Source organism: Amblyomma maculatum, chromosome 6, assembly GCF_055883805.1.
Source record: "Amblyomma maculatum isolate TAMU_Amacu chromosome 6, ASM5588380v1, whole genome shotgun sequence".
In the NCBI taxonomy this organism is placed as follows: Eukaryota; Metazoa; Arthropoda; class Arachnida; order Ixodida; family Ixodidae; genus Amblyomma; species Amblyomma maculatum.
This window is the reverse complement of record NC_139349.1, coordinates 77,311,067-77,334,959: the sequence shown is the minus strand read 5'-3', so window position 1 is coordinate 77,334,959 and position 23,893 is coordinate 77,311,067. Positions and strand designations below refer to the sequence as shown.

The following is a 23,893-nucleotide window of genomic DNA, read 5'->3' as shown; positions in this document are numbered from 1 at the left end:
CAGAAGTATTAAACATGCGGCTTTTGCACTCAGGTTCCTTCTTCTATAGCATTCTCGAATTGTGAAACTATAAGCGTTCTTAACCCCCCTACATTTCATGTACAGGCCGATTATGCTGAAGGGCTTGTGAAGCCAGTGGCCAACTCCAGCAGTTTGGGCGGGGAAGCAGCTAAACTGTACTTCGTGGAGCCGGCGTCCAAGATGGGCGAGTGGCTTATCTGGTTCATGGCTTGTGGCACCGTGGTCGTGGGTGCTCTTTGGTCTGGCAGCACCAAGAAGCTACTGTAAGAGTCTTGTGCACGTCACTGATCTTGATTTAACTTCATGCACGGCGAAATAACGAAAGGCTTTGAAATGCATCCTGAGAATACAGCACACTCAAAAGATTATAACATGTTAGCTTTCGCACCGAGTATATGCTCCACTATACCACAGTTTAATTAGCGGCACAATAAAGCTCTTACGCAAATCGTATGAGCTGAATGCAGATGTTCGCGGTATGAACAAACTGCTGAAAAGATCAAAGCCATAACGTTGGTTAAAGATGAAGATGCATATCCCACATTGGCAAGACCTCCTCTCCGTGGACCTTGTTGTATTGTAGAAGTCAATTGACTCAGCGTTGAGATTTCACGCGCCAAGTGCCATGTCGCCGTCTGGCTATTATTTATTATCTTCCCCCGTACACGCGATATCTTCCGTAACATGCAAGTGACCGGAAATTGAAGGTGCCTCTGAAGATGTGAAACCAAAGTGAAACTTCCACTTACATTAGCGACACAACAGACCTCACGTGTTCATGAACGCTGAGGGCGGTTATTATTCGTATTTCATCAACTTTTTTCTTACAGTCGTACGAAGAGACAATACAGATGTTTCAAGTGTTTTAAGCTTTTTTTCTTACTTTTGTCATGCTGTCAATTAAATGTTTCAATTTTTGTCGCTAAGTGCATCTCATAAACAGGAGCTGGGAAATTCGTTTTACTCTGCACAAAACCTCGCAACGTTGCTTCTCTTTAACGATGTCAGTTCACGCTTATAAAATAAATCTCAGGACTAAGTTTTTAGCGCAGAGAAGCACAGAAACATCCAATCCCACAGGACAGAGCACTCTGTTCAGTCTTTCTTGGGCTTGTCTGTGTGCGCTGAAAATCAAGTCCAGTAATGCACCTACTAGTCAGAAAAAAAAAATTGCCCCGCAAGTCAAGGTAAGTTGCTGGGCTAGTAGAAACGATGCGCTTATAGCAGAACACATAACGAGGACACACACATAACTTGGGTGTCAGAAAAATTTTCAGTGTCACCTACTCGTTCTGTTGGTAGCACCGTAGGTATGCGCTTAAAAAGTATCACTTTAGGCCACGGGTAATCTTCTATGTCTTCAAGTTGATTTTACGCTTATATATGCTTATCACGTGAAGCCCTACGTCCGTGATGGCTTCTGGCGCAGCATTTTGACCCAGCGTCGGCGCACCAAGCCAAAGGACGAGCAGACTCGTAACGAGGACGCCGACCTGGACGCCGCGCCGGTGGCGAAGGAGGCTCACTCGAACTCGTCGGAGGGTCTCCAGGCAACAGCCCTTCCGCCTAGTGGAGCGCCAAAGCCGCAGAGCCAGGAGCCATGCAACTCGCGAAGCCGAGCCCGACAACAGTCACACCAGTGTGCCGACGACTTTCCGAGCAACGACAACGCGTTTTACGAAGAAATGTCTTTCTCCGAGTGCCCCGTGGACTGCAAGCTAGTTACGCTGTTTGTGCTCATGCTGGCCGTCAACCTACTCGTGCTCTACTACTTTTTTAACAAGCTGTGTAAGTGGCTCATCCATATCATACCATATACCGCGAGGGCTATACTGTCGGCAGGCCTGTAAGCTGCACTCATCTGCAGCCAGCAAAGTAAAGCATTATCAAGAAGGCAAGGCAGCAAGGCAAGCAAGAGAAGGGGAGTAAATATAATAAAGAGGGGCGTAATAAGTGCTCAAAAACAGTAAAGCAGCATCGTTAACGGCTGCTTTCTGCGGGTCGTCTTGAGGAGGCTCTTTCGTGCATATGAACATCGCTACAGGATAGAATTATCTCTGCTGCAATAATTCGTGTCCCAGTTACCTTGCACATATTTATATACCTACTTATAGTAACCTGCTCAGTTATGTTGAAAGGTCATATGGCATAAACCAAGCTGTACGAATGGGCCGGTGGGTGTGTGGGATCATGGGTGGGTGGGATCGCGCCTTAATTATCGCCCAAAGGAATTGGAAGGTTCGATTTTCATCTCAGCGGCCCAAAATCGAAGTCCGAGTTAGTAGCTTCTACTGTATCATGCGATGCTGTGAAGTCGTAAAGCCCGCTGACCAGCCATTCTCACTTGGTAGCTACCAACTAACACGCAAAACCATGCCACTGATGTTTCGCTCACAACGCTGGCAAAGCTGAGCTTTTTTAGAAAAATGGCCTTTTGTGTCAATCTCGCTAAAACATCCTGACTATGACGCAGCAAAGCTCGCTGGTCATGCAGTTGGCACGGCATCATTAGGCAGGAGGGTATGAGGGGGAAGAGAAAGTTCGGACGCATAATGCGGGATCGGAGCTACCCGCTACTTGAGCCCCGTATATTTACAAGCCCGGTTAGTCGCTGCGGCACTGCCGTTCAAGATTATTATATAAAAGTCTGGTTTGTGAGCGCCTCTTCTCGATGCGGCGGGTCAAATGTGTTCGTCGCGAAGAAGGACATTTCGGGGATGAGGTGGTCACATCTGCAAACCTTCGTTTCATGGGCTGAACCTTTTCCCCTATGACGCTCGGTGCTTGCGATACTCGAATGAAGCACTTCACACATTCATTCATTGCGGCGCCCGCAACCAGGCCTGCCACCCATCCACTCAGGCTGCCTAAGGCTTGATGTAAAAGGACATCCGAAAGCGCAACGAGGCGCATCCAATCGCATGGCGCGGCCGCAAGGAGCACCACTAATACTGGACGCACTTTTTTCTTTTGTGGTGCATCTATCACCTTGGCGTGTTTTGAGAAAATAGTTGAGGCTCGAGGCACGTCCGTTTTTTAGTCCTGTACATCGATTTTCACTTTCAAAAGCGCAGTAACATAGAAATCCCTTCTTCGCAATGCGCGATTATTTGCGAAATTTTGCCGTAGCCAAATGCATAATATAGTCAAGACAGTGGACTAAGCTACTAATCTCTTGTTGCAGTTGAAGAGAATGAACACATCATTATATTCCTAGTCAGCTGAGTTACCAGTTGTGCAGCAAAGGATCCTCCTTGGTGAAAAAGTTACTAAACGGCTCCTTGTCAGACGAAGCAATCTGCCGCTGAAGTCTCCCGAGGTGCCGTTTCCATCATCACTCGAGCAGAGGACGTGTTTGTTAGTAAATCAAGCAATTTGGGTAGTAAGAATCGGCACGAAAGCTTTTACTTGCTTAGAATTAGCTGTTTAACTATGCTAAACAGGCTTATTTCAACATTGCTGGGTTTTATTCCCGACAAAGCTCGAGCAATCATAGTGGGCGTGCATGCAGTTCCTCTACAGGAATCCAACAGAACCCGAGGAAAGTACAGCCCGCTAAACAACATGCTGTCACAAATGGTGCCCACGAGTGGCTGTTATCTCGCCATAGCACGGATGCGTCGACGGAGAACTATTCTTTCCCCCGCCATGGCCTCGAACGCTACATTCGCATTCTTTCATCTCGATGCCTATATATATATATATATATATATATATATATATATATATATATATATATATATATATATATATATATATATATATGACCGGGCAAAAATACCGGAAGCGGTGCCGCAGCTCAGTTTTATTTGCACATGCTTGTTATTTTTTTTTTTTTTTTTAGCGCAAACCAGAGGCTTATCACAGATACTCTTGAACCTTGAACAAACGCTAAATACCACCAATTATGAGGGCGCAAAATATTGGAGTCAGCACTGTCGGTCGACAGAAGTTAACTTATGAATATGAACAATCCAGGCAGAAGAAGCATGCGAACGCCCAAAGTTCCCTGCCGTTACAGGGCAGAAATTCTAATTTAGAGGTATCGTCAATGTCGCCACATTTTCTAAACCTTCCCTAAAAGGTTCGCGCCTTTGCATCGCCAGTTTTTACGGCGCGAGTGCAGCCTGAGACAAGCGCTGTCGTGAAGCATTCAAGTCGAGCGTGAAAGTGCAGGAACGTTCGTGAGGGGCGCCTGTGTATGGGTGCTGAGCAGAATTCATTCCTTACATTGAATGCTGTGCGTTTCTTCAAAGTGCCGTCTCTTGGCAACGGCCTTAAAACTTGCCCGTTTGCATTTGATCGAGGCGAAAAGCGAAGCTCTAGGGGGCTGTCCGTTGTCACTACACTGTAAGAACCCTAGGTCGTCAAAATTTCCTGCGCCCTCCACTAGTGTCTCTCACAGCCTTAGTCGGTTAAAGATATTAAGTTCTATAAGCCATCAGCTTGACAATCGAAAACAGATTAATTCATTTCAGCTTTTCTGTTGTGTTGACCGAAGCGGTGCATGTCGAATGTCATAGCCAAAGGTCACGATGAACAGGTAAAGAAATACTCCAACTCCGAATTCAAGCTTGTTCAGACTATTACGGCATACCCTATAGGCAGCTCGGCACATTATTCTTACGGTTCCCGTTCTATCCAAAGCATTTCTGGAGTTATCTGCCAATTACATAAGGCAAGAGTTGATCAATAATATTGAGTTCGGCTTTTCCAAGCCTCAAAGCTAGCCTTCCGTGTCGGTGGTGAGTGATTGTCAAAAACTGACTGCAAGTATTCATGGGCGGGCTAATACGGAAAGCGCAGGATGATGGTCACCTCAAGGCGAGTTGCTGCTGTAAGCAGATGCACCGCTGAGGCTGCACTGCGCCGAATGCTAATGAGAAGGCAAAGTAGACAAGAAAATTACGCCGACAATCAGCCTTTGAGGCCATGATGCGTCATCGTTAATCGCTTCCATCTTAGGCTCCCCTTGAGGCTTCTAGTCCGCATACAAGTACTCTCCTAATTTTTCAATCCCCAATTCCATAATGTGCACCTGTATTATCTCATGTATACTTAACTGCATACAGTTTTCAGCTGCCAACATGTGTGCAATACCACACGGCATTTATATACAGCCCCACATTAACAAAGCCGTAGGAGCGTGCCGGCGTGGCCTTAGGCTAGCATTTCTAATTCGGAATTCCTCTTTCCTGGGTTCCAATCCTGGCTAATCCTCTCTTCTCACATGAGCCACCTGAGATGGTAACTTTTGCCACATAACCATCTCACGCAATCCCTTGACGTCATAGAGCGCGCCGACAAGTATGTGCGGGGCCATTTCACCTCCGAACTACCACCTGCCGGTAGTATGCGCGTTCCCGATTTTTCGCTCATAACGCTGTCAACGCCGTCGCCGGACTGAGCCAAAAGAAATGAATCGCAATAAGTCGGCACAAAAGTTGCGATCGTAAAAGGAACAATAAAGAGCAGTACTCGCCGGTGTCGCCTAACATGCAGGAAATGCGGCGATCTTGGCAAATGTTTCTTACGAAAGCAAGAATGACCCCGAAGGTGTTTGCTACTTGTCTGCTGTGGAGCACGGCACAGTTCGCACTATATCTTGCGCACGAAGCAAACTCTAGAGCATTGCAGTGAAGTGAAGAACTCGCACAGCGCGCGTTTATGTCTGCCTTCCAAGCGCAGGTCGTGCTATCGACACTGATAAATTCACTGCAAGACTGCTGCACCGCCCACAATTGTGCCAGAACTGCAGCCAAATCGAAGAGGCCTCTTTTCTCGTATGTGAAGACGACCTGGCTAGAAGGAGAATTGCTGATGTGCAGCTGACGCAGGGCTATGTACTGAAGAGTAGATCTTCCGATCTGTGGCCGATGTGTCGCTAATACAGCCATCTTAATCTCTTGAGCAACCACGACGATAGCCTTTTTGTCAAGCTTAAGAAATGACTAATTTGATCCGGTAATTTGACATACGGAGGAGCCATTCATTTCATGCAAAATTTCTTATCTCAGAGGTTATGATGCTTCACACATATTTTCCTCAATTCTAAATGATACGTTGACATTGTGTATACTTTATCCTCTTGTTTTAAACCTACTCTTTATTAGCATAAATTACGCCAATTTGGATATGACACGACTTCGGTCCACCCTACGCTACTTAAAGTTCCTTCTACTACCCTGGCTTAACCATATATAAGCAGAAGAGCTGAAATTCTTAACAACCGCGTTCCTTGAAAAGCTGCGCGGCGATAAAAAAGGCCTTCGACTTGAGGTAGCTTTGACTCATATATGTAGTCCTAATGCGCATATGTCAAAGGTTTCACATTCCTCACTCATGCATTGCTAACACGGTGAGTTACGTAGTCTTTTGCGAAACTTCAAATGCTTTCAATCTGAGGCGTGCCACCTTGATTTAACTCTAATCGACATCTTTTCTACTTGTGGGGCAGGGCCTTTTTTGGTAGGCTGCATTGCCCTGGGCTCTGTGATGTCACTCGTAGTCATCTTCGACTCCCTGGCGTTCCTAATACCTTGCGCCAGTATCCGGTAAGTAAGGTTTAATCATTCATGTTTAACAGTGCTACAATGAGCCGCATAAACCAAAAACCAGTAGCACACATGGAGGAAACTCAGCAGCGCTGAATTTCGTGCCATTTAGTCCGACGGTAAAGACACGCTGCTTTCACCACTGTGGTGTTTAACAAGTAATATTATTTTCCTTACTAAAAAATTGACAAGTTTCTGAGCCTTTTGTTTGCTCTTGCGTGCACGCGTTGTACGTGCATTGGCTTTTCTGTGACTTTTAGGTTTGAGTTATCTGTATTTTTTTGGAAGTCTGACCTTGAACTTGATAGGTGGCTTTTAGGTCATTTTTCTGGGCATCTCAAGTCACCCGTTTAAGCAAAATAGGATTGCCGACATATAAGCTCACATTTTGCACTTTTCACCTCCAACAGGAAACAACAACAACAAAAACTCTCGTATGAAATGCGTCGGGCGAACGGCTGTCGGAGCGCTAGAGAAAGTTTCGAAATAATATTGTAAAGATTAATAGGCTCATTTTGTGAACAAGACCTAAAAGCTGTAAATATCTATTTTCACTTAAATTGAGAAAAAAAGAAGAAAACATACCTGTCTCTTCTCACAACACAGATTGTGCGTGGTGTTTGACCTTGAGCCTCTTGTTGGCAGATATATATCTCTGCAGTGACAATATTATTTTGTCGATCTGTCACAGTAAAGCACGACTGAATTAGAGTACAGAAAACTGCTAGAGAAAAATTACGTAACTAAATTCAGTGCACAATGTAGAAAATCTGCAGTACAGCGAAACTACAAAATATCTTGGGGACACTTAAGTCTCAACTTTTTAGGGCATATTGAGATAGTGTCCGCCATGTATATAAAGCTACACTTAAACCAGGCCGTGTACGAACGTGCCTGTGTTGCCTTTGATTATCGTGCCTTATTAAGGCGTAAGCATTAAGTGTCTATGTTTGAGGAGTTTTCACCAGAACATTGTCGGCTGCATTGCGTCGAAGTGAGGGGAGATGGAAAAAGCGAATGGTTGAAATCGATAGGGGATGAAAAAATGTCGCCAGGGAAAGCAATTGGTGCATGGGGACTCATTAGCTATGTAACTAGAGGCCAGTTAGACGTCGGAATAGCCAGACGGGGTATTGTCGACGTCGAAGGTAATCACGGTAAAGGTAAACACTATCAAGGTAAACACTATCGGTTAATATTCTAGCTAGTTTTCGAAATAGTTATGTTTATAGAAAGCGCTACAAAGCAAAAATAAGCACTGCAGGCTGGGGTTAGGACATAGCGATTTCGAACAGCCGGGTCGATATTTTACTTTAAAATTGAGCCACGAACTTACCTTGCGTAACAAAATCATTTGCTGCTAACTTCATTTAAAGAAGCGTTCCTTGCTTTTGTCTGCTCCGCGGGAAAGATCCACGGCTGTATAGCTTCTCAGCTATTCTTCAAATATATATCGCGGTCTCCATGCGCACCCAGTTGATTAGTATGCGCTACGCAGCACCCCTGCGAAGAAAGATGAATAGGCCTCTGCTTGAGCCTATATATTTCGTAAAGATCCTCTCGGGCACATTTGTAGAGGTGTGAGTTGCTGTTCGAGAACTGCATTTCATTTGCCGTTGGACAAGAATGTACATTTTACTTGGAAGCAGATATCCTGTAAATCTCTCTGCAGTCTGGACTATGAACTAAACTTGATTTTCCTTGTAAGTAGGACTAGAACGTAGCGAGGAATTGTTTTCCAGAGATGGGGGAAGGGAGGGGGAAGACAACACAGCGAGGTAGAGTTTTTAAATTCTGTGACATGGGGGCGGGAGAGGGTAATATCGATGCTTGCCGGAAAACAGCACTACTCAGGGATTCAGGGAAAGGGGAAGAAATTATGTGATTATGAGTACCCTACCCCAAGGATACATTCCTAATTTTACCGGTTTTTTAATGCACAGGATGCCAAACGTGCTCTTTCCCTGCTTTGTGCGAAGCATGGAAGTGCGGCACCACATAGTTATTTGGTGCGCCGTCACCATCCCTTTAATTTGGGTCATCTTCCGCACGACGCACCACGCCTGGATCCTACAGAACTTCCTTGGCTCCAGCTTCGCCGTCAACATCGTGCGATGCGTACAGCTCCCAAATTTTAGGGCAAGTTTCTGCTGTTTATGGGAACACTTAACAGTTAAAGCGCTTTCTTTGGCGAGAACAAGATCCGCACTTTGTGAAAGTCGCGAACATATTAAGTTAAGAGAAACGTCTTTTACAGGAAAAAATGTCATTTTCATTGATCCTTAGTTTGCATTCTTCGTTCTACCACCCACAGTGTTTACACTTGGTTATTTGGCCATGCCTAAATGGAAATGTTCATTACCATGCCAAAAAATTGTCAAAATGGCCATATGCACTTGACCAGTGACTTAGGCTTAGCCATTTTGTTTACAGGCACTCGATCACTGACAAAAATTGTGTCATTTGTATTTGTCTTGGCTACGCGTCACTTACCTAAATAACACTGCAACTAGTCTGTAAAACGTTGTAAGCAGTTACGAAAGTTTAATATATTTAGAGCATCAATAATTGCATAATGCCTTAAATATCAGTCGCATTCATTAATATCGTCCCACTGAAAAGTCTTATTTTACACGTTTCCTTAAACGATGCGCCTGGCTATATTTGCTACAAGGTTAAACTATACGCCTAGCGCACTCTTGCCAACAGGAGCGTATACAACTATAACGGCGCATTTCGAAAGCAGCCAATAGTGCGACGAACTTTGCAGTGCCCAGAATTCAGGAGACCTTTCTCTTCACGCTAATTCACTTATCTAGGACACGATAAACATTGGTCAATTTATTGAATACCAAAACAAAATGGAGGACATATGAGCTCCGCCTTTGAGGGTATGTTGCGGCAGCCTCTCGCCAGCGGTTCTTTTTCCGAGGCATCATTAGTATAATACACTTCGGTTCTTTCTGCCTCTATTATCTCACACATTCCCATTAACATACAGTCGATAACGATAAGTCCACCCGACATAAATATAAAGCGTGGTTTTAACCAAGCTGTAGTAACGTGCCTGCATGACCTACGGGTGTTATCTCTTAGTCGGAATCCAAAGGTCTCGGTTTAGATTCCAGTCTAACTGTTTCATCTTATGGAAAGGTTTGGTTTGGTTTGGTTTGGGGGGTTTAACGTCCCAAAGCAACTCAGGCTATGAGAGACGCCGTAGTGGAGGACTCCGGAAATTTAGACCACCTGGGGTTCTTTAACGTGCACTGACATCGCACAGCACACGGGCGGCTTGCTTTTCGCCTCCATCGAAAAGCGGCCGCCGAGGCCGGGATTCGATCCCGCGTCCTTGGGAACAGTAGTCGAGCGCCGTAACCACTGCGCCACCCCGGCGGGCTATCTTATGGAAAGTATCCAAGTTTGCACCTCCTGCTAACTAGGCCATATCACGTGGTCTCGTGGCATCATACAACGGTTCGACCAATCAGTATCCGACCGTGTCACTTGTCAACTAACACCTGCCGGAGGCATGTCCCTGATTTGTAGTTCACAACTTGGACATGCCGCAGCCGGACTTAGCCTTTAACGCCCTCAATCACTAAAGAACCGTGGAGAGGCTTGCTAAACATTGGTTAGCTTCTTTCAATGCCTATGAGGCTTACTTTAACGAAGTCTTAAATGAGGTCACAGCGGATGAGGCCGCAGCTGGACTTAGTCTTTAACGCCCGCATACTTTATTATTAAAGAACCAAGGAGAGGCTTGCTAAACTTACGTTCCCTTCTTTGAATGCCTCTGAGAGCTAATTTAGCGCAATGTGGCCTTCGTAGATCACTAGAACTGGTGTATTTGTACAATACCGCAAAACTGCTATTCCGTGCAATTTGAGTTTCTAACATTATGCTATATTATATTATTTTGCAGATTATTACCTTGATGTTGGTTCTTATGTTTTTCGACGACATATTTATGGTGTTCATTACATCCATACTTTCGGTAAGTATACGTTCGTTCGTTTAAAATGCATTTATACCTTATTTTCTATTATATGCGCATTAAGATGCTGGGGCTGTGCATAATGAAGCTTATTTGTCTCAATTATTTGCTTGTAAGAATACTTGTTTTATGTATTTTTTATTACGGCCTTGGGTAGACTGTTCACCACTGCATTAGAAAAGGCGCCTGGAATAACAAACAAAAACAGCATGAAGCTCTCCGAAGGCAAGATGCAGCAATAGATAAGAATGTTCATATGGGGAAAACATCGTGCACTGAATGGGCCTCCAGGCGCACGTAAATTTGTTCAGCATAGCATACCAGATGTGGCGGATGCGAGAGTGAAATCTAACGAGACCGAAAAACTCCACGAACACACAGAATTTTCTGTGAGTTCAAAGACCGTGAGGAGGATTCGCCAAACCCTAATAGGTACATTTCAGTTTTATGGAGCGAGAAATTCCTGAAACGTGGGCTAAAAATGGTGAAACATTGGAGAGGTGTGGTATAGTCGCGAACATGTATATGCCAATTGTTTGCTCGTAGGCGGCGTTGTGTCGTGCATGGAAGTTCAAGCATTAAGACTTGGCACATGAGGCAACTGCAGGTTCCCTGTCGTCTTAATGCTGTGTTATCCATTGCACAGAAAGACGTGAGCGTGATGGAGAGCGTTGCGCAAGGCGTGCAAGACTTGCCGGTTCTCATGCGGGTGCCAATTTTCTTCTCTGGGGATGCGACTGCCTGCAGAGGGAATGCGTTCATTCTCGGCTACGGAGATATTGCCCTTCCAGGTGACTGACCCCTGTTATTGATGAGAACCCTTATTATTGTCAATAATATTCTGTTTACAGAAGCATGTAACGCCTATGTAATGTTATTTCTCTACAAAAATAGCCGTTGGCAGGCCAGGCTATCTTTATATAACAGTTGTGCGAAATAATGTTTTACATTTGCACTTAAGAATGCACAGTTTGCCATGTTACAAGCAGAATCATGTCTTTTTTTTCTGATCTCGATGTAGATTTAGGATTTCACTATTGCGACAAAATATTCTTTCTTGTCTTATATATGTTCTAGCTTTAGCATTCCTTGTTTTTTTAAATATACCCGCCCATCTGTCCGTTGGTTCGAGACTTCGGCTGGCATGATTATAAGTGAAGGGAAAACTCTATCTTTATCTTATCTCTATTTTGGGAGAGGGGAGATAAAAAGAGGCGTATAAAGTAGCAGATAGGGAATAGGAGGCACGATGCGTCGTTCAGTAATTATTGGTTTGGATCTGAAGAGTGAGGCGGGGACGGCGCATCACATGTCCAATCGACTGAGTGGATCCCGCCATACCCGCGCACGGTTTGAACCAATGGGCGGCATCGAATGTCCCCCCCCCCCCCACACACACACACACACAAGGGAATACTAATGTTAGCGCACTTCACACAGCATTAATTGCACTGATCGTTTATACTTTTTTTTTCTAGCTAGATTATGACGGAGTCAAAGTCAGTAACACATATATCCACGCTGACAAAAGTAAGCTAGGGGTGTATTTGAAATATTTAGCAGAACCACTCGCTACTGGAACACACATATGAAAATGTATTTTTCAGCTGGAGGTTAATTCGTACATAAAAGTTTTAATATACATGTTTGTGTAGAGACGCTAACACAATAGACAGAGCATCTATGGTTGTTATTTAGTTCCGTGCTTTGTACAGCAGTTTGCACCGTAAGTGTCTCGATCTGTAAACGCGTGCAGAAATATGAGAATTCTGGTGCACACGTGATGCACCGTGTGCACAAGCAACACTCAGGCTTTCGCATTTCTGCAGTGTTGATTCTACTGTGCTCTCGGACTTTTTTTTGCGGACACGTTCTGTACACATTTTCGGTACGCGTTTATTATTATTATTTTTTTTTTTTTGGGGGGGGGGGGGGCATGAACCGTTTAAAGCTTAGGCAGTAAAATTGAAGTAGGTAAGTAGACGTTAACACAAAGTCACGAAATGCGCTTTTCATTTGCCGATACACCCTTGCCGCTTACAGCACTACATTTCGCCTAGATAAACAGTTATAAGATGCATTTTAATTACGCCTTCCTTCTTCTTTGTGTTGCTAGGCTTCGCTGTCGCCTACTGCCGCTCGTATGACGTCATCGTCAAGAGAGGACCGTGGTACTTCTTGCTTGCTATTTCTTGTAAGTACCGTATGAGCGAGTTCATATTCTCCGTACAGCAAGTGTTAGTGCTCCATAAAAACATTGTTCTAAGGATGCGCAGTAAGAGTCTTTTCGCCTTTAAAGGATATTTAAAAGCTGGATACATTTATGAACACCGCCGTCATAACGGGTGGCACAAAGTTGTCATAATTATTAAAAAAAATACTGGCATCGAAACAAGCCGAATGGCATATATTCATTGCGATTGCCACGCATTATAAAGCGAGTTTCATTATATGAACCCTGAATCCCGACGAACAATTTCAAAGCAAGGAATTCAGGGCTTTCATGCGCTGAAAACTCACGCAGGCATGATGGGAAGAGAAAGAGCGATTAGATCTTGGCGTTCAACTCGGCGGCCGTTCATTACTATGCCAAGCGGTAGTTGCGTAACCACATCTCTGAACACGTAATGCAACAACTGTTTCATTCGACTGCTTTCATTCCTGTTACGAATATACGTAGGCTACGGGGCAGCACTGGTGCTGACTTTCTACATGAGCAGTCTCATGCAAACCGGTCAGCCAGCGCTGCTCTACCTAGTTCCGGCAACCCTGATTCCCGTCATCCTGCTTGCCTGGTGCCGCGGGGACCTGAAGAACTTCTGGAACGGGGAATTCGTAAGTTTAAGGCTTATTTGAGAAAAGGTACTGTGAGAACATGGGCGGTAGCCTTCAGAGCTAAAAAGTAGACACTGTATGAGATTTAAACCTCCAAGGACGAGCTTAGCATTGTTAGAGTGCATTGAAAATCTGCAGAGAGTAGAGGTGGAAGACAATGAAATACAAATGGTTTAACTCGGAAGATATAAGCTTGGTAAGCTGTTTCTTATTTCATTCTATTAGTACCACCCGCCTTGCTCTCCAGATGCCCCTGGATGTAGCGGCGCCTTGATAGATCGATGAACTACAAAAAAAAAAAAAATAGCGATAGAATAACAAACGAACTGTTCGCTTTTTTGCTTACCACTGACGGATGCTGCCGCTGACGTCACTCGCTGCCAAAGTATTCTTTGTTAGCTGTTGCTCCGTGCTGAGCTTTTGGCATGAGCCTGTGAATTTGTGCCGACTGATATTCCTTCTTTGTTTTCTTTTTCATTTTCCGAACCATGACTTTGAGAGTGAAGCTAATGAGTTACGTCAACTGGTGCAGCGCAGGTGGTAGAAATTAAGTTCATTCAAGAAAAAAAAGTTTGGAAAACGAGTGCCGTAATTGTGTTTTGAATGGGAATATAAATCAGTCGTGTTTAGAAGGATATCTTGCTCGCTTAACCTCGTGTCGATTCATCAAGCAGCCATTGTACTCAATATCATATAGGTGATGAAAATTGAAACGGGCAGTTTTAAGGTGAGAAGCGAAAAAAGATACTGTTTGCCACCAATCGCTCACCTGGCCTTATGTAGCCCAAGCTCCCCAACATCTTGCAGGTTCCCAAGGAAGGTCTGCTAAGTCCCCGTCTTGACGTGTATGCCTCGTCCAGCGAGCAGTTTCAGATGATCCAGGGCCGAGGCCTGCTATACGTCACCACGCCTGTGCTTCCGTGGCTGGCGTTACCCCTTCCGGTCTCGCAGAAGGCCTACAACGCAAAGTGGAATTGATCCATTGTGCTGCGTGTGGGCATAGTTCCGGAATGATTCTTTTCCTATATTTTGATGCTTGCTGAGAGGAAGTGTTGCCATTTTTGTCTGCTTGGAGAAGCCGGAATTTAAAATCGAATTTTACAAAATAAACTGGCAGAAACATATGTATCTTCAAGCATAAACTAGTCAACGGATGTATTTTTAAAACTCATGGCGGACACTTAAAAGGACACAGCATACAGTTACTATAGTAACTATATGCAGCTCTATGAACCCGACGACTGACATGCCGCGCACGTCGTGCGCAGAACGTGTCATTAAGATGCGCAGAGTTTGGTGAAACTACAATTGCACGACAATACCAAAAGTGCGTGAAATAGAATGAAATGAATAGATAAGCTAAATAAGCCCGGTGACATCTACCGCGGATACCAACAACCGTTTTTGCTTATAACAGCGCCGCCGATGACAGCGCCGCTACAAGTATACGGCCGCGTCTATAGTTGTGCGGTTTTTCTTTTTTGAACGCATTTAAAAGCGAACCATGAAAGATTAACGAATAAAAGTATCTGCAATCTGCCTTAAGTTGATGTGTACATAAATACCTGCATATATAACGCAGTGGCATAGTCATAAAATATAGTATATTTACTTAAGACGCTCCAAAGAAACCAAATGTTAGTAGGAATCATAGGACACAGTATGGCGGAACCATCTGCTAAATCATGACTTTACTGTTCAATTTAAAATATTCCTGGTTAAACCGGTAGTCCCGCAATATGCCAATGAGTGGTCAGATCTTCCAGAATATGCCAGTATGTTTATAGTCGTCTTTGGCAGTGGACTGTCCCATTAACCACCGTCTTTAAGGGCTTTACGCGATAGTGTAAGGCTACCACCCCGCATATAAAGTGCATATAACGTCAGTGCAAGGGTCCTGACAGGCTGATTCTGATATCAATTTCCTGTAATGCCGCTTGGCGCTGTGAATAATTAAATAAACAAAGACGAGGCCCGAGTCGGCAGCACCTGTTAAAGGTAACGTCAGGCAACCCTACACCATGCCAGTATACACTGCCATGTCAGCTACTAGCAACCGCCTGCCAGCGCCATGCTTGTGATTTTTCGATAACAACTCCGACATCGACCACGACATCGGATTTTCTGGTGAGCGGGGAATTTAACGCTACTGCGTTACTGAAAGGAATAATTTGTGTGTTATGGCAAAGAATTTCGTGAAGTACAAGCAATTGCTGCGAATATGGCCGCGCGAGAAATTATGCTGGAGCAGTAAGTTTAGGTTCGGTTATGCTGCTATGCGTGGCGCCAAGCATGCCGACACACTCAGCAGTGAGCCGCTAGAGATGGGCCTTCATTTCAACGAACGAGTAGCTCCTCCCTTATGAATGCCTCAGGACGATTCTAGGGTGTCTAGGAGCGCTAGCGCCAGTCTTATAAATGCGATAGTATACATGCTCCTAAAACATTTATGCACTTGCGTAGGTATACTTTATGACAACTCGCTCATGTTTTGCTAATGCGTTCGCACCAGCCTATGCAAGCTCGTGGTTATGCCCAATGAATGGCGTTGTCTCAGAACCAGCGAAGGAAATAATTTGCATGTACACCTTTACGGTGTGGTCCGATGATCGGCCCATTTCGGTGCTAACGTTTGAGAGCGCTTAGGTACCTGGTACTGTCGGAAATCTTATTCATCAAACGTGCTTCCGATCACATGCATCTTAATCATTAGGTTCGTCGCAGAATGCGGAGTCTTGCGGCAAAGTAGACACGTAATTTTCAGCGAATTTTTGCATGAAATAAATTGAAGTGTGCATAATTTTTTCATGAAATACGGTCGTCACCGTATTTAATGTCTATTCGCGCATATTTTGGACTGCGGTAAAGTACAGTTGCCTCCTAGCAAGACGTGTACTCCTCGCAAAGGATGCGACACTTTAGAGGTGTGGATGAGGGAGCAGATTTCTTTGGGCGCATTGATCGAATAAACAGCGGGTATTGCTGATACTCTGGCCCCAAAAAAACTGTAGGGAGTTCGAAAAGTCTGTTCCGGCAACTAAGCAGAGGCCTCGACTCGAACAGTGCTCTCGATGTCGATCATGGTGCGCTGGGCAGAATCATCGATCTGCTGTTTGATGGTCGGGTTGAGCTCGATGTCTTCCACGATCTGCCACTGCTTGTTTTCCACGCGGACGGGGAAGCTGTAGACCAGACCTTTAGGCACTCCGTAGGCACCGTTGCTGACCACGCCCATGGAGACCCACGTGCCCTCGGCAGTGCCCTGCAAAGGATGTGTTGTAGTTGTTACGCAAATGTGACAAAATAGTTTCTTTGGCACCCTATTTTCCGCCCGAAAGATGAGCCTTGCCAAGGTTAATTTATGAACGTATCAAAGTTACAAGACGATATTCTGAAAAAGGAAAAAACATGTTGGTAAGCTGACTGTGGAAGGTCACCTTAACTATGTCGTCTATTTTTAGCACCGCCCGCTGCTTTTAAGCATACTGCCAGGGAATAAAATTAGTCCCGTGAAGAGGCATTTATACATCAATATCTGGGATTATGATTTTTTTAGTTTATTACAATTGAATGCGCCTTCGGTATGTCTATAGCGGCTATAAATATCAAGCTCCTGCTCTTGCGCAACTTTGACTTTTCAAAGGAACCAGCATACACTGACATGATTGAAAGCACAAAGAAGTTTCTAAGGCGAAAGCTTTACTAGCGCCTTTACTTGAACATACATCTGGAATTGTTGCTCTCGTAGTTATTGCGATCGACAAACGGTCACCCCCATGAAGATGGCGTCGGAGTACACCATCATTAACTCACCTCAATTTGGCGCCAGACTTCCACTCATTCATGTCAGAATTGTGACACAACTGTTTTTGGGCAGTATTCTGGTGTCCGACTTAGTATGTATCAGGTAGCCAAGTTGGAGGATACTTTATTACAGGGATTCGAACCTGTGGCCTATAGGCCTCCAAGAGTATGCATTATCATCTCAACACGCCACGTGATCTAGCACATAGAACGCCGTCAGAGGAGGAAGATGAGTTGAAGGGGCGCGTTGGAGAAGAATAAGTGCACACAGGGCATCACGCTACCAGTCAGATGAGGGCGCACGTCACGGGAGACAGCGCAGAAAGCCGCTGTCGCGGCATCGCTTCTCGGGAGTCATTTCTCGCTTTCATACTCGTAGGGGACTTAAATTTGCGTGCTAAATTGTGTTTGGGCTGATCAGTGCGAAATAACAACGTGATCAGGAAGGTGCTTGATCAGAAATAGAAGAGACATCTGGGCGAGTTGGTATGGTGACATGATAGAAAAACAGCGCAACAGACGTGGACGGAGGTGAAGAACAAACAGGACGGGCAGAAAGTAGCAGTAAAAACAACCGCATACTGCCAGTAGCATCCGAACCCCCGATCGCAGAATTTCGCATTCAGTTCTTTACCGACTGCGCTACAGTAATTACGGTGCGAGTAACTTATCGTTGGGAAAGTGTGTTACTGCGAGTGTCATCTGGAACATGATTTGATGCTGATGATGGGAGATTCTCTTCCGTTCTTGTTAGTAGCGCTCATGTCTTCTCTCTTTTTCTCCTTATTGACGCTAAATTTCCGTTATACAAAACCAACCAGCCCAACTTCATTCTCCGACGAACTTAACGAAGGCCTCGATTCTGGTAGTCTTGACGATCCTGCTTGTATAAGAGAGTTCTCGCAGAGTTGTCTCCCTCACCGCTTGAACACGTTCCACGTGGCACTTGTAATTACACAGGTATTCCCAAATAAGCTGCAATAGCCTCAAGTTCACGTGCCATGAAAGAGAGATACCCTTCAAGTAGAAGATTGGAAAACGGCCGTCTTGCTCAGTTCATAAGTTCAGGTCATAAGTAACATACAAGACGAGGGACCATGGTTTGGGTCAACCGGAGTCATGCGTCTGTTTCTTTATTCTATTTCTGATAAAATATTACAAGCTAAACTATTAGGAGCTCAACTGTCCGCTCGTCAGAGCTACAAAAAAAAAAATAGAATCAGTGTCCTAAGTTTTTCGCGGGTTCATTTGCACTCTGTGTGTGTGTGCCGTACCACACCCGTTATTTTGTAATCTGCTAAATGGCCGCTACGTACGCATTTCGCTTTAGGTAATGTATTTGCGCGAAAGATTTCTTCCATGTTTACAGGCACCAAAATAAATAAAAAAAAGACATTTCACGTAATTGCCATTAGGCATTCAGAGTGCAACGGAAAGCGGCCGCACGCTCTTGCTTTCGGAAAGATCTGCGGCATAGGTGATGAAGACGACAACATCAAAAACACAGCGGAAGGCTGAGAGTTTAGCACGGAGGATCTCAGGCTGCATCGATGACATTGTGGTTGGACGTGGTGAGCGTTACACCATGCTTATAGTTTTGCTGCTGTTGTCTTATCTACAAACTGACGCGTGCTGCAGCAAAGAGAGATGTAATAGTTGTCTGGGACGGAATTTGGCGGTAAGATGAAAAAATTGTATGCGTCATGTCTAGAGAAAGGAGCTTGTTGTGTTTGATAGGTTTACTTAGTAAACAAAGCTAGAAAGTAATGCCTTTGGCCATGAGGGTACAATAAATAAATAAATAAATAAATAAATAAATAAATAAATAAATAAATAAATAAATAAATAAATAAATAAATAAATAAATAAATAAATAAATAAAGGTAAAGGCATTTCTTGGCAGAAGTAACATGGATGTAATGTCATTCTTTTTCGAAGCAGTAATTAGTAATGCAACATAATTTCGTTTAAAAAGTACTTTTGCTATGTATGATCCGCATCATAGTACTGGGAGGCGGCAGCTGCTGAGAAGTCCACGTGTGCCGGGATTTCGGTTTGTTTTGTTTCTTTGGGCACCCGTAGACGGATTCTTGGCCGATCTCACGCTCACCGAGCACTCTCGCCTCTGACCTGCAGCTCTCTGTCTGGGGTGTGGTGATGGAGCGATTAAGACAAGAAACTAGCAGAGCGAAAGCAAGTCCCGATGACAATGAACGCTTAGCCGTGCTTCTGTCGGCGATAACATCCATCGGGAGCCTGACACGGTGCCAATAGTGATTTGCGAGATATATAATTAAGCGATAAATTTTATGCGCTCGGGGTTTTGAGTGCTTTTAACTACCTATCTATCTCTTTGTTGGTGTCAGTGCCCTCACAAAGTGGAGGGGCGCTCCTTCTTTTCTGTATCTTATCGCCACTTATCTGCATACTTTTTTGTTTCTTGGACGGACAGACTTCTGCTATGTGACAGCTTGGTGTGCTCCATATAATGGCACACACCATAAACAAAATTATCGCCGAAAACTGTATTAATGTCCACTAGACGCTTTTAAGTGCTCTCTGCTTGCAAATAGGAATCGACGTTCATGAAGGACGTAAAAGTTAGTTGATGCAGTGAGGAGTTCGCAAAGATGGTAAAGCGGCATGCCGATAGGGCTTTCAATCTTTTGAGGCTTCATGAAGCGGTGTCCAACAGTAAAAATACATTTCCTTATGGAATTATGCGATGCCTCATTAAAACTTCTCTGCTCCGACAAAATTTCTCCTCGAACAGACAAGGGCTAAAAGCTTCCCTGTGCCGCACCAGAGTGTACCTGGTGCGATGAAAGTAAGTATTTATAGCATTGCCTCTATTTTACACCTTCACTACATTCCGTATCCGCAAGCATATTGAGCATGCACACAGGTCGCTAGTGGCCCAGGTGCGTGGCTGCTAAGTTCACATGACACGTCGGGCCTAGCAACGCGTACGCATTTGTGGTCACTAGAATTGGTGACGGTAGCTAGTATAGGGTAGATGCCACGTTAGAAGCATCAAATATCAGTGCAATTAAGACATGCCCCACAATACCGAAGAAAGAGACGGGCTGCTGCTCGTACAGGTGGGAAGGCGCTTCTATGCTTAGCGAGGGCGTTGCCTGAGCAGTAGTAGAATAAAACATTTGTTTGGGAAAATGGTTTACGGGTTAAGAGCCGGGTGGGTCGGGTTCTCAGTCCGGGACTCCGTTGGCTGAAGCCGCTGCCCAAGCACTTGCAACATAGATTCTTTGTGCCGCGATGTCGGAGCTGGAAGTGCCGCCTCCCTATCCGCCCTCGTGGAGTTTTCTTTACGTGATATGACTTAGTTTGGTTCGCAGGCTCATATGGTAAAAGTCTGCTTTCTGGCCGCAAAACGTGCATTCAGCTGAGAAATTGTCCCGCTATTCTATAGCTTATTCCGCCAAGAGTTAAGAGAGATAAGAGGAAGAGAGAGAAAGAGAAAGACCGCATACCTGCCACCAGTCACGCATATGATCACAGGCTGCCTTGCCTTTGGACAGAGATGGGTATTTCGGACGCGCATTGTGGACCTCACGGGCCCGGTTGTTCACAACGTCCACGAATTCGCCGGTTAGGTACGCCTCGTCCTTGAGTGACTCGGTGACCGGGAGTAGGTTTTCTCGGTGCAAGAAGACGGCACTGTGCGCGTCCGGAATTCGTCCATTGCCGCCCCAGACGACGACGTTTCGGACCTTATTGGGCGCCACGGCCAGCTTGGAGGCGATCTGCGCTAGTGCTTGGTTATGTTCCAGCCTGGTGAGCGCGGTGATGTTGCGACTGTCAATGGAGGGAGCGCTTTTTATGCAGGCGTAGGCGTTGATGGCCACCTGGCACCCGCACACGACCACCTTCACCGTCTTTTTGGCGAACTTCTCCAGGGCGGCACCATAGCGCCGAAACATCTGGACACCCTGTGCAGCCGGCGCATCGTGTGCCTCGTACAGCAGGAAGGCAGCATCAATGGCTGTGAAGGCGGAGTCGTCCACTGTCGTCATCAGTACCTTTCAAGAGAAACAGCAAGCAATGTGTTTTCGCTCGATTGGACTCTAAATAGCATATACGACAGTTTCACGTAAGTGCTAAGGGTGAAAATGAGGTGCAGTTTTCTAATTTCACGGAATTTGAAACAGTTAATGTTACAAAACGGTTATTGCCCCCTCCCTCCGCCTCCCCCCCCCCCCCCCCCAAATAAAAAAAAAAACCGCTTGTGTCAACGAAAAGCTGTTTATAGGCACCACTCTTTTCTTAACCTTGTACCATATAACAAAGGAACTTGAAGCTATCTGCGTTTTTTTTTTTTTGTAGCAGAAGCAACCCATTGTTTTTCTATTGCACGCTTAAGTACTTGCTGCGAGCGCTACAATATCGTTCAAAGGAAGATTTTGCTGCGCATTGGAAGATTAAACCCCTCCCCTTAATACTTTCTCAACAGCATTTTGCAGTAATAAACCATAGTCTCACAGCTGTTGTAGAAAAAAGACCCTACCCATTCCTTCACATGCGTTTAGTACTCGATGCGAAAAAAGGGGAACCTTCAAAAAGCAAGATTTTACTATATATCGCAAGGTTAGACATTTCCCAATAATATGGCACCATTAACACTATGGTATGATATTCCACAGTCTTCTCACAAGTACACATGGAAAATAGTACCCTATTTTAATCATATTATGTGTTAGTAGAATGAGGTTTGTTTCGCTTCAATAGAAAACATTAAGAAACCACGGCCGAAAAAGAAAACGAAAGTGTGGTACTGCATAATATATTTTTAGTCTAGCCTTAATTACCTGCTTTAACAGCGATGGAAGTCTGGTAGGTTCCCATACTACAATACTGGTGTGGAGCATTATGCTTTTCAAGACGAAAACCTCTACTTTGTGATGATGTGGCCCGATTCCAGACAGTAACAATCGAATATTGCATTTTCAGGCTGGCCAGTAAGAACACCGTCATACGGATATACATAGGTATATATATATATATATATATATATATATATATATATATATATATATATATATATATATATATATATATATATATATATATATATATATATATATATCAGCCATATTAAGACTGGGCGGTGGGTTTTTTGTTTTTCGTGCGTGTAGGAGAGAGAGTTGACGCTATAGACCGTGATATTTTTTTTGTTTTGTCCTGATAGGTGTTAATACATTACAGCTTTGAACCGAACTTGCTTTTTCACAAGCACAGTATTCGATAACAAAACTTGGAAGCTAATCCATAACATTTAGCTTACGTATGTATGTAAACGCTGCCTACCGAGATGGTCATGGTAGTGTTCTGAAGACCCTCACCTGCCTCAGCAGCGGGTACGTGCAGTCCAGCAGCTCGAGCACGAGTCCCTCGAGCTGGCCCATTGTGCCCTTGGCGTCGAGCAAGTGCAGAATAATGGGCTGGTCGTAGCCGAACACGTAGCCCTGGGCGATGGCTGTCGCGATGGTGTGCGCCATGGGTGTGGTCGCGCTTGTAACCAGCACCCGCAGGTGCTCTTTCTTGCGCTCCGCCTTGTCCTCCGCGACTACCACGGCAGACTTGGTTTGCGGCTGCTGTTGCTGCTGTCCCTGCTGATCCATGGTCTTAAAAGGGCGCTGACTGCACGACCCCACTGCTGCCCGTGTCCCACTTGCACGTTGTCTTCCTCGACGAAAATGATGATCATGGTGATGCTTCTGAGTTAATGCTGCAGCCCTCCTGATGCTGTTAAAGGCTGGACCCCTACCGTCACTCCTGATTTAGCTGCTGCAGTCGGAGAAGAAATTTCGCTAAGAAAAGCATAAGATATCCGTTGTACCACCACATATCTAATAGTTTCCTCTGTTCTCGTGCTACTGCCTGGTTCCTTCTCCAAATCAGTTCAGATGTTTCCTATCCCAACTGTCGCGCTGATTATAAAAACGAATAAAGCTACCTTCCCTCAAGCCATGCAACCTTGTCCTCTAACATTTCGCTAATTTTATGCCCTTCCAATTAACTCCCTACCCTCTTGCAATGCCTGGTTGTCGTTGAGGAAGCCCAGAGGCCAGCTCATATCTACTCAGCGCCTGGCTGCACCTTAAAATGTTGAGGCGAAAGCCGTTTTGCCAATTTCGAGAAGAATAGTTGTTCTGCCGGAGAGATAGCCATAGGTATAAGCATTAAAGCAGGCGTATGGTGCAAAACCTACTGATCGATCACGACAAATAACACTGCCCATTCATATAACGTTATGCACGTAGTTAATCTATATACACCCAGTGATGACTCACCGCCAGCAGACATTGATATTGTGGAAGAAAACGAGGAAGGGGGGGAGGGGGGGGAAGTGGTAAGGGTCTATACTATGCGATCCATTCCTTAGACACCAAAAACCCCAGTTTCTACGAAAGGTTTTAAGGCGAAAACCACAAACACCGCAAGCACCTCAGAATACGCCCCCGGAGCAGGGATACCGAAAGTCGAGTGACCGGACATGACATGGTAAGTCCGAAATTAATTATGTCAATTAGGTATAGACTGTGTAGTAGGTATTAACGAGAGCTGAAAACACTGGCTGTCCCGTTGTGCCATGCTCCACATCTATCCTGGCGCACTCGCGTCACAACTTTGATGTCAGCCGTTGGCAAGCCACCGAAGCAACGAG

At 44.9% G+C, this 23,893-nt stretch overlaps 2 protein-coding genes across 2 annotated transcripts in view; one reads left to right on the top strand and one right to left on the bottom strand.

The window, feature by feature from the left end:
- Nucleotides 1-14,884, top strand: part of LOC146186045 (uncharacterized) — a 35,589-nt gene extending 20,705 nt beyond the window's left edge. Inside the window, exons 6-14 of the mRNA XM_084606964.1 lie at nucleotides 106-284; nucleotides 1,451-1,809; nucleotides 6,479-6,575; nucleotides 8,519-8,714; nucleotides 10,498-10,569; nucleotides 11,216-11,360; nucleotides 12,686-12,763; nucleotides 13,250-13,404; nucleotides 14,212-14,884. Coding sequence (XP_084463090.1) covers nucleotides 106-284; nucleotides 1,451-1,809; nucleotides 6,479-6,575; nucleotides 8,519-8,714; nucleotides 10,498-10,569; nucleotides 11,216-11,360; nucleotides 12,686-12,763; nucleotides 13,250-13,404; nucleotides 14,212-14,382 — 1,452 coding nt within the window. The 3' untranslated portion in view covers nucleotides 14,383-14,884. The remainder of the gene's footprint in view (nucleotides 1-105; nucleotides 285-1,450; nucleotides 1,810-6,478; nucleotides 6,576-8,518; nucleotides 8,715-10,497; nucleotides 10,570-11,215; nucleotides 11,361-12,685; nucleotides 12,764-13,249; nucleotides 13,405-14,211) is intronic.
- Nucleotides 1-22,847, bottom strand: part of LOC146186044 (uncharacterized) — an 83,731-nt gene extending 60,884 nt beyond the window's left edge. The window contains exons 1-2 of the mRNA XM_084607981.1: nucleotides 22,569-22,847; nucleotides 20,985-21,248 (exon numbers count right to left, since the gene is read on the bottom strand). Of these exons, the coding sequence (XP_084464107.1) occupies nucleotides 20,985-21,248; nucleotides 22,569-22,847 (543 nt within the window). The remainder of the gene's footprint in view (nucleotides 1-20,984; nucleotides 21,249-22,568) is intronic.
- Nucleotides 22,848-23,893: the final 1,046 nt, after the last annotated feature.